The sequence below is a fragment of the Pieris rapae genome, chromosome 9 (genome assembly GCF_905147795.1).
Source record: "Pieris rapae chromosome 9, ilPieRapa1.1, whole genome shotgun sequence".
Classification (NCBI taxonomy): Eukaryota; Metazoa; Arthropoda; class Insecta; order Lepidoptera; family Pieridae; genus Pieris; species Pieris rapae.
In genome coordinates, this window is record NC_059517.1 from 1,844,748 (window position 1) to 1,854,795 (window position 10,048).

General features: G+C 33.2%; 2 protein-coding genes across 3 annotated transcripts; one reads left to right on the forward strand and one right to left on the reverse strand.

Moving 5' to 3' along the window:
* The first annotated feature begins 171 nt into the window (after window positions 1-171).
* On the forward strand, window positions 172-5,729 carry LOC111001952 (probable E3 SUMO-protein ligase RNF212). Of its 2 annotated transcripts, none has more exons than XM_022272034.2 (8): window positions 172-374; window positions 499-563; window positions 652-771; window positions 1,767-1,896; window positions 2,919-3,025; window positions 3,762-3,839; window positions 5,001-5,065; window positions 5,585-5,729. In XM_022272034.2, exons 1-8 carry the CDS (start codon window positions 269-271, stop codon window positions 5,709-5,711), a joined length of 798 nt encoding a protein of 265 aa, XP_022127726.2. In that variant the 5' UTR covers window positions 172-268; the 3' UTR covers window positions 5,712-5,729. The 2 variants fall into 2 exon arrangements, with proteins under 2 accessions (XP_022127726.2, XP_045485504.1); XM_045629548.1 differs by having other exon boundaries at window positions 5,001-5,095; window positions 5,585-5,691.
* A 186-nt stretch (window positions 5,730-5,915) lies between these two features.
* On the reverse strand, window positions 5,916-8,505 carry LOC111001951 (merozoite surface antigen 2-like). Its single transcript, XM_022272033.2, has 3 exons — window positions 7,573-8,505; window positions 7,191-7,483; window positions 5,916-6,110 (listed from the first exon to the last, which is right to left on the reverse strand). Exons 1-3 carry the CDS (start codon window positions 8,369-8,371, stop codon window positions 5,970-5,972), a joined length of 1,233 nt encoding a protein of 410 aa, XP_022127725.2. The 5' UTR covers window positions 8,372-8,505; the 3' UTR covers window positions 5,916-5,969.
* Window positions 8,506-10,048: the final 1,543 nt, after the last annotated feature.

Genomic DNA, 10,048 nt, shown 5'->3' on the forward strand with positions numbered 1-10,048 from the left:
TTTTTAAATTAACCTAATTAAACCTAATTATCAAATAACAATTGACATCTAAAAATACATTTATTATTTATAAAAAAAAATTTTCTTTAAAAAATTTTGACATAATGTCAACATTAATTATTTTAATGTAACTCTAATCTGTGGTCAGCCGCCATGTTATTTCAAGTAGAATGGCGCGAAGTTATAATGATGCGTAAAAAATATGAATAATGTTTTTAATTTGTGTAAATATAAAAAAATTCATATTATTAAAATATTGTGAAAAAAAATGGATTGGATACATTGTAACAATTGTTTTACTCAATTAGAACCTGGAGTAACTTTGCACCTGACATCATGTGGTCATATGTTTTGCAACAACTGCTTGAACAATGGTATGCTTTCTTTCAATAATTTTCATTGATACCGTGGTAATAACAGAGTTGATTCTCCACGTTACAAAGTAATGTTATCTGTAAATAATAATTATAAATGTTATTGAAAATATATTATTTTCAGGCGTAAAAGAAAGTACATGTTTAGTATGCAGAGCACCATGTTCTATGATGAAATTAGTTCCCGACGTGAGTACATAATTAGTATGTAAATGACAAAAGTTTAAATACTTGAAAGCGGTCGGGCCTTATCTCTAAAAAATGTTTAATATTTTAGATGAATCCAGATATTCAAGATTATTTTACTGACCCGGAAGAAATAATTAAGAAAAGTTGTGATGTAATACAATTTCAACGGCAACATAGACGGCGCTTATTGTCATATTTGTTACAATCAGTAATTATGTTCTTTTTTCTTTTACACGCATACTACTGTTGTATACGATAATCCAGGATCGATTCTCTGGACTCTCTGCACAATGGTTCAAAAAAACCTTATATACGTATAGGTATCAAAATGTTAAATATGTAAAAAATACGTATTTACTCGGTCATTGTTGTTTTTATGCATATATTAAGTACGTCTCCGAGATAACATTCCTAATTAGGGTCAAAGGCTATTTATCTTTCATGGCTACAAAGCGACGTTACCTGGACTTTTGGGGAATCCCATTGAACCCTTAATTAACTAAGCTAATTAAAGCACCTTTTTGGGCATTACTTTCGTTTAAGCTGTACGAGCAAAGTTTAGACTTATTTTTTAACAACCTAAATAAATAATGTTCTTAAGGCACATTATTTCTACGGTTGATTAAACCTGGCTTTGTATACGGTATTTGAATTTTCTCTTTAAAAATAAATAGCGCTGTCAGGCACAGTTTGTTGATCGACTTAAATAAATAAATCTATGAAAAATTATATGTTTATACCTACCTATTTTATTAGCAGTATTTTATAGAACAGATAATTTAATAAAAATGTTATGTAATTAACGTTTAATCGAAAAAAATTCGAATCAAAGCGTTTTCCCTGGTATAGATATTATAACTGCTCACTGATACTGTTGCTAAGATCAGCGTTAGCCTAGTGGCTTCAGCGTGCGACTATCATTCCTTAAGTCGTAGGTTCGATCCCCGGTCGTGCACCAATGGACTTTCTGTCCATCAGCATGTCTAACCTTCGCTCGAACGATTACGGAAAACATCGTGTGGAATCCGGCTTGCCTTCTACCCATGAAGTCGACGGCGTGTGTCAGTCAGCCTATTAGATCATGAAACAGATACAGAAATCTGAATCCCAGACTCATGTATTTATTTATTTAGATACTTTACTGTGCTTATATACTTTGGGTAATTTTTTGTATATTATATAAGTGAAAAATATCTTTGGTAGACTAAAAAATTCCGCGCGGCGAGAACGGAGCTACGGCGTATGACGGATGTGTGTCAGACACAACACAAACAGTTGCGCGAGTATCAAAGGATCATAAAGAATTTACAAAGTCAGCTTGATGGACAATCAAGTGAGTTTTATAAAACCTTTAATAGAACGGGAGAATACGACCGCCCATTGACAATCAAATATAAAGTGTAACTCTATCCAGAATACCAATTTTCTTATCTACCCGACACTCAATAAAAACAATGTTATACATTTCTGTATATGTTCGTTCAATGTATAAGGCAACCTGTCGGAAACAAACCAACTACACGGTATTCAATACTTCAGTAATACAATAATATTTAAGTTTAGAAGAAGAAATTATTGATTATTTATTAAGTATAGACGTCCGCTTTAATTGTTTCACAAATAAGATTTTTGTAAAAGTATAAGTAACAACTAAAATAAAAACAAAACAATGTCAAGCACGAAAATGTTTAGGATAAAGTCAGTCTAATGCTCCTTTCAATTTTCTAAAAGAATGAAATATGTATTAGTAATTTATTATCTTATGGTGTTATTTTTAACTGAATAAAAAACGTGAGGTCACGGTCCACAGAAATAGAAAAACAGCACAGAACACAATCACTGGCCTTTAGATAATTTCTCGGAAAGGTTAAATTATATTCAGGTCATAGCATCGGTTCAGTCATCAGGAATGAATCGATTTTTGAAAATAGTCTGCCTGCTGTCTGATTTTCAAGATTTTTTTATGTTTAATGTGGCATAAGAGATATTTCTACGTCTATTTCATTGACAATTTATGCACATATATAAAGGTATACCTTTCAAGTTTCATTATCGGACGTCAAGGCAAAATACAAAATATATTCTATTTTACCAATTCCAAATTTCAAATTAATACCAATTCTTGAAAGGCCGGCAACGGACTTGCGAGCCTTCTGTCAATGTGATTGTGTATGTGCGGGAGTATCGCTTAACATCAGGTGAGCCTCATACATTATACATATAAAAAAATATCAATCTTTCCTAAAATTTTAATCTTTAAGGTTTTTTAGCATCTCGTTCATCTCTCAGTTGTAGCTTCTCGTTTGTTATATACAAGTTATATAAATATTCATATTTATTAAATTTTATTAATAGAACAAACGCCACCATTCAACGTGCCTATTTCGCCTAGCAATTTATCCCCTGGTTTTATTCAAACACCGCCTACATACAAACGGCCCGCAAAGAGTACTCCTTATAGCGTAAGTGATTTCTATTTATACACGGAAAAGTATTTTATTCTTTTTGTGTCAAGTTTTTGATAATAAACGTTACCCGTATGTTTAAATTACAAATAATTCGATTTCATTATTCCCATTAACATTTCCATTATTACTCTGAATTTTTATTATATCTTACATTGTTTGTGTTTTGACGGTGGTCATAGTAACTGAGAATTTTAAGTTTACGGTTTTGAGACTCAATATCTAATTTTGGCTTCTGAGAAATCCTTCAATTGAATCGAATTCGGTTAGACCAAAGTTTTAGTTCCTGGCAATCTTATCTTAATAAATATAAATCTCCTGTCACAATGTCCGCGATAGACTCCTAAACTACTTAACCGATTTTGAATTAAATTGGCTCACCGTGAGCAGTCTGGGCCAACTTAAGAGATAGCATAGCTTAGATCTTTAATTATAGTCGTAATTTTATTTTATTGCAAATTATTTGTTTATTTTTTGATACAATTCTAACAGGTGGCGCTGTTTTTTGAACTTTCACATCAGTTCTTCCCTTGAATAGCTTACTACTATGTAATATAACAAAACCCTTAGCCACAGCAACGCTTGGCCGAGTCTGCTAGTTTTATTATATGACGTAATCGGTGCGATTTAGCAAACAAAAGATATTTATATTACTATTTTTCTCAATATTTTCCTCAAACAGGGTAACTCCCTGAAATTCGTATCGAATATAAACAATTTTATTATGTGATAGCAACCGTATCAGTCGAACTTGGTGACCCCTACTCGGATAAGCAAACAGCGTTCAAGCAACTTCAGTATTAATAGTCAGGTAAATTGCTTGTAAATATACGCGATTAAATGTAGCGGAAATATTCGCCGGTTCTTCTCGTCACCTCTTTGGAAACTGGTAGTGAATTTAAACCTACAAATATAAAATAATACTGACTCAACTCAATCAATAAAAACGTATCGCAAAATGTTTTGAAGCTCTGAACTCGAAGACAGCTGGACCAATTCGAGTTTTTGATGTGAAACATCTATAGCCGCACGTAAAACCGATTTCTGGCGTGGCGACGCATGCCGTGGCGACGCGTCGCCACACTATATGATATACAGTCTAAATGCAGTAGTAAATTTCACATTAAAAATATTTAATGAATATAATGTTTATTCAACAAATAGTCATCGTTATCTGAAAAAAAATCGTAATATTTTATTTTATCATTATAACATATTTATTTCCTATCACAGTATGTTCTTTTCTGCATATTACTTTTAAAAATAATATCGATGTTTCACATCTGCCAGGCGTCCCGAGACGGCTAACATTTTTTTTTATTTATTCTTTGCACTTCGAGGTTTTTATGGAGATGTAAATTGGGAAAATTTTAGAAATTGGTTTTTATTCCGGAAAAGCAAAAAGTCTATGGGTTAGCGTATTAAAGCGAAATTAAATTAGCGGGGGTTGTATACCTCAAATATCAAAATCTGTTCTTTGATCATTTTTTCCAATTTTATTCCTATATGAGATATAAAAAACTTTTTTACACAGTACTTATATAACACATATGCAAATATGCATAGATAAAAATGGATAATAAAAAATTAAAAGAAATTTAAGAAATCCCTGTGGCAGTACCTTTAATAGTACCTTTAAGAGTACCTTTAATGCTTGCAGCAATTCCTTGCTACATAACGATACTTATTCTTTAAGTGAGTATGTATAAACTACTGAATTGATTGAAAACTTCGTTCACCAAAGTAAAGCTACTTTATCTAACCGAAACAGCGATAAATGAAGCAAAATCTGAAAAATTATTTCTTTATTATACGATCTCAAGAACTACCGGTCCGAATTGAAAAGTTCTTGTGTAGGACCACGGGACTATATATATTATAACTTATAGCTACACAGCTATTAATATATAGCTCACTCAATACAAATGGTATACACAAGAATCCATTTTAATTTAAACAATCTTTTTCCCAGTGCTCCAGTGCTTCAAACAAAATATCGACAACGGTGTTCACGCCTCCAACTCCTGGGTCGGTCGGGTACAGCCAATTTTTAAAGCATCTTTAACGGTATTGTGCACTAGCACTAAAGGCATTGCGAAGTTTATATTTCTTAACTATATTAAAACTACTAGACTAATTTTGATGGAATTTGGTCAATTAGTACAAGCTCTGCCCGATACTTTAGTATGTATTTGACTTCAATCGCGGAAAAACAGACGTTTTTATCGTTTTGTTTGGATGGCCTCTAGCGACATATAGGGTATATTTTTTAATATATATTTTAGTTTAAAGTTTCATTTAAAATTTCTAATAATTTTAAAAATAAAGCGATATCTTCTATTTAAACATCACTTTGTATCTCTTTTAATTCAATTGATAAAAGTTTTGAAATTCAAATCATAATACATGAAACGATAATATACAATTTCTTGTTTGAATTAATCAACTAAAATAATCAATAATGACTAATTAAATTATATTTGTTTTGTCTTCAATGCTTTGTGTTGGCTTGATTGCTCTTCTTTTATTTACTTCAGTAATTGTATTAATTTACAGAGATATTTTAAGCCAGACCAGCAATGAATCCGGATATTTGTCTGGACTTAAATCGCCAAGAGTTTTATACTGCAATGGTTTTAGCAACAAGTGCGCGTTTAAGAAACATGGGCGTTTCAATTTTTAGTTTTGTTTTGTTTAGATTAATTTGCATGTAATTAAAATTTTGATTTATTATACTGGTATTATTATTTTAAGTTTAAAATATTTAATTTATAAAACAATGTTGAAAAGATTTTTGATTTGAACTACTCTAAGTAGTTCAACAACTAGTTAGAAATCAATTTGCACATAAAAATTTGATTTTTAGTCGTTGAATAAAACAAATCAATCATTCAATAATTACGATTTATTTTTATATTTCGGGGGTTCAAAAGTCGTTTCTTTAATGTATGGGTAATATGCCCTTATTCTGCTGATATCCGCCACTTGCCTCTTGGTGTCCATGGACGGCTTGTGCACCTAGGTTGTTGAACTTTTCCAACAGTTCTGCGCCGCCCTTATAGCCCTTTTGCAGAAATTCACCCTGAAATTATATTATGTAAGTGAGAACATTCATTGGAGTGAACTAATAATAAAAGTTTCTTGATCTACCATAAGCCGCACAGATTCGAAATTTCCCAAATAGTAATATTTAAAGCCAAGTTATGCATTCAATTTTCAGAGATTCAAGAAATGCGTCATATATATAAAAATACTGTAAACCATCTCCCCTATAACAAGGTTTCGTATAACGTCATTTAATTAGCATATAACGCGGTATTTCTCCCCTATAACATGGAGATTTCTCAAGTAATTTATTTTTTGCTTGAAATTTAATGACGAGCCAGGTACAAAATTAGTTTATCATACCTGTACCTGTTTCAATTATTGTTTAAAATTAAACTAAATAACTTTATTGAATTCGTGTTTCTAGATTATGAATTCTTAAAAAAAGGGTTTAAGGAGAACACTACTACAACCGGATTTCCTATAACGCGAACCCGGTCTATAGCGTTTTTTGAGGTATTACTATAGTAGGTACATTAGATGTCTGTCCTATCCCGTCAATTAGGTTACGTGACTAATGACTTAGATTTTTTTACGTACTTAAATTTATTGTCACGTCTGGTTTTATTAATATATTTCAATTCAGCAACAATAGCATATGTATCGTTTATATGAATAATACAGGATAATTTCAAATAAAAAGCAGAATATAAAATGAATTTTTCAACGCTTTCGTCCAACAAAAACTATGAATGCATATCATTTCAAACAAGTATTATAAAACGGTACAGTGTTCAGTCGCGTGTATAAAATACAAAAAGCTATTTCTATTTCTTTTTATTTGCATTGGTCCACATTTAAACGGTTAGTTTCACTGCATAAATAAAAAACGTAATACTTTTGTGGACGTCCTTCGTAAACAGAGGAGGTTAAGGGCACGTCAAAAGATAATACATTACAAGAAATAACAGCTATTTATCATTTGCACCTGCCGAGACGGGCTATAATAAATATTTCATATACACGCAAGCATTTTCATCGTTGGCAAATATTTGATGTACCGGTTTGGAATACGCAGAAAAATGGTTTAAATAACATATTATTTTAAAGTGCTCACCTTGTTTGCTTTGGCATCATCGACTTTTTCTTCCGATACATGGTGTCCTTCCTTGCCCTGGGAATTGGCATCGAGGACCTTCTCCTCATGAGCGCCTTTGAAACCTTGCTGCGCATTTTCTCCGAATGATCCCGCGTTTTGTCCAGCGATTTTGTGGTCGGCCTCATCGTGAGCTTCGTCATAGAAGCTTTCCGACTTCTCTTCTTCATTCTTGCTGCTGGATGACTTGAAACCCTTACTGACATGGCCCTTCTTGTGACTCTTTGCCTTCTTTATTTGCTCCTCGTTAGCGCCTATTAATTGATTCAATATTTAATAAGTTACCTATACACACATTGTGATTCCTATAATTTAAATATTAAGAAGTTATTAAATTACTGACCTTGTTTGTTGACTTTTTGTCCACCTTCGTAAAACTTCTCATCTCCGGCAGCTTTCTTTTTTGCTTCTTCGTCTTTGTAAAAGCTGGATTCTCCCTTTTCTGCCTTAGCAGCAGCAGCACCTTGTTGGAATCCTTCTTGACCGTGCTTGATTTCCTCTTCTTCTTTTTTTTCTAACTTCTCAACATTGTGGTCGGCTCCCTTTTTCTGAGCAGCATCATATGCGTTTTTATCCACATAACCTCCTTGAACTTGTGTTCCTAACACTGGATGATATAGAAGACCATTCCCAACTCCGAAACCACCGACACCAACGCCTCCTAACCCTGGTTGAACTAACCCATTTGCTACACCAATTCCTCCGTTGCCTAATCCTACACCTCCGATCCCGTTAACTGCACCAATACCGGCCCCAACGCCACCGAGACCAATACCGTTTCCAATTCCTCCAATGCCTAAACCACCAACGCCACCAACACCAAGACCACCTAGTCCTATTCCTAATCCCTGGCCTAATCCTATTCCTCCAAGACCACCTAGGCCAATGCCCTGGCCATATCCAACACCAGACACTGCGTTATGTAGAGTTGACGCCGCTCCCTTGATTTCCTCGGGATAATCTTCTGTCTCTTCAACCTCATAGGAACTAGATAACGGCATTCCACTCCTCGTGTCCACTAACATTGAATCTATTCTATCCTTTACATAATCGTATGGAGTTTTTTCCTCAGCCAGCTCTAACTTGATGGCTAGCGATCCAACAATCGAAATGAGTGTGATAGTGAGAATTGTTGGCGACATTGTAGTGATGGTGTCGTTATTGACGTAGTACGACTAATGTCACTTAGAGATTGCAGTGGTGTTTTATAGTGATGTTAAATTCGGTGGAACGAAGCTGTCTTTGTTGGCGTGATAGTTTTCACGCTGGTGTCAGTTTCCTTCCTGTGTTTTGTCTTAACTAATTCTAATGAGAACGTTACTGTTAAAATACAATGAGTCGGGTCCCGACCTTGCTTTCCAGGCCATTGGAGTTGGAAGTTACGCAATGTATAGTTTCTGTTACGTTTTCTCGAATACTTTGTTTTGGATAAGAATCTTAACATCTTTGATGAGGTTCCTACATTCCATTCATTACTAGTATTTATTTTTTAATAAACGCGAGACGCACATAAAGGGCAGTCATCGCAGTCCATAGACACCCATTTTTAGTGGGAGTGTGCGGTGTTTAAGGGAGGAGTGCGCTTGAATTTCGAATAGTTGAAGGTCATATCTCTTATGGACCCAGGGGGTCGATTCCACAGTTCGCTCGTTCGCAAAAGAAAATAAAATTATTTATTAACTTATGCCTAAGCGAGCAAGAAAAATAAAATCCTCGGAAAAAAGTTATAAAATGCATTTAAGTATAACTCAGCTAATCTAATAATTCCTTTATATTTCTGTCAACTTTTACATTTCTATTGGGGTAAGATTCTGATTTAAACTTAGCCCAAATTAATTATAATTATTATTACAATCTATTGTATTTGAACATTGAGGCAGGACCAGGTGATGATGGAAAATTTCAAACAATAATATTTATTCAATAAAATGCGGGCTTACACAAATTTTCACGTGATTGTACAATCAAAATATGTGTCGAGGGCTCAAATTAAGGTTATCCGTTGTCAATGAGTCATTTATATAATTATTTTTTGCATGGTTTAAGTCAATCCGTAATTGTTAATTAAAAGGCAATTAGGTCTTATAGAAGTCAAATATTTGAGGTTGATTAATAATATGATTCTAAAGATATTGCTGAAGCAAGTCTAAATCATTTAACTATATGGTAGTTATATAATAAACGTTGTAATAGAAACGCATTTTAACCGGCTAAAGTTTTTGTGTTGTTGACTTAGCAAATACAGTCTAATAACAGCCTTATTACGTGCTCACGCGTTCTGACAAATTGTGTTGACGCTATCATGGATAGAGAGAAAGAGATAGAAGAAAGTTTTAGTTATAAAAAAAATACATTGATTCTACATTTGGGCAAATTTTCTCCAATCTAATGTCGCTATTTCTCAGTATTGACTCATTTTTCTTTCATAGATCACCTTTCTCAAGTAGGTGATAAGCCTTTTGTCATATTTCTACATTATATGTAGTTGATAAATATGGATGCTTTAAAAACACAAAAGCTCCAAGTATAATTGGGCAGTAAATATTAAACAATGATAAGCAACACAGTTCTGAATACTTCATTAGCTCGCGCCTGCTACAAAATACAGAGCAAACACAAAAGGCAATTTATTTCAACAGGCGTCGGTTATTAATTTATGTGGTTTCTCTTATTACGGAAACTTTAATTTGAGTACAAATGAATTACGAAATGTTTATTATTTAACATTTCATGGTCGAGATAAAATGGCTTGGTGAAATATTTTTATGTATATTTTGTACTGTGTAATAAGTTTTTGTTCACGTCTTTAAGTATATCCA

Coding starts and splice junctions, on each gene's coding strand:
- LOC111001951 (XM_022272033.2), bottom strand. CDS start 8,371: ATGTCGCCAACAATTCTCACTATCACACTCATTTCGATTGTTGGATCG. Junction 7,484..7,572: donor ACAAAAAGTCAACAAACAAG/GTCAGTAATTTA, acceptor ATCAATTAATAG/GCGCTAACGAGGAGCAAATA. Junction 6,111..7,190: donor ATGATGCCAAAGCAAACAAG/GTGAGCACTTTA, acceptor ATATAATTTCAG/GGTGAATTTCTGCAAAAGGG.
- LOC111001952 (XM_022272034.2), top strand. CDS start 269: ATGGATTGGATACATTGTAACAATTGTTTTACTCAATTAGAACCTGGA. Junction 3,026..3,761: donor CAAAGAGTACTCCTTATAGC/GTAAGTGATTTC, acceptor ATTATGTGATAG/CAACCGTATCAGTCGAACTT. Junction 5,066..5,584: donor CCAACTCCTGGGTCGGTCGG/GTACAGCCAATT, acceptor ATTAATTTACAG/AGATATTTTAAGCCAGACCA.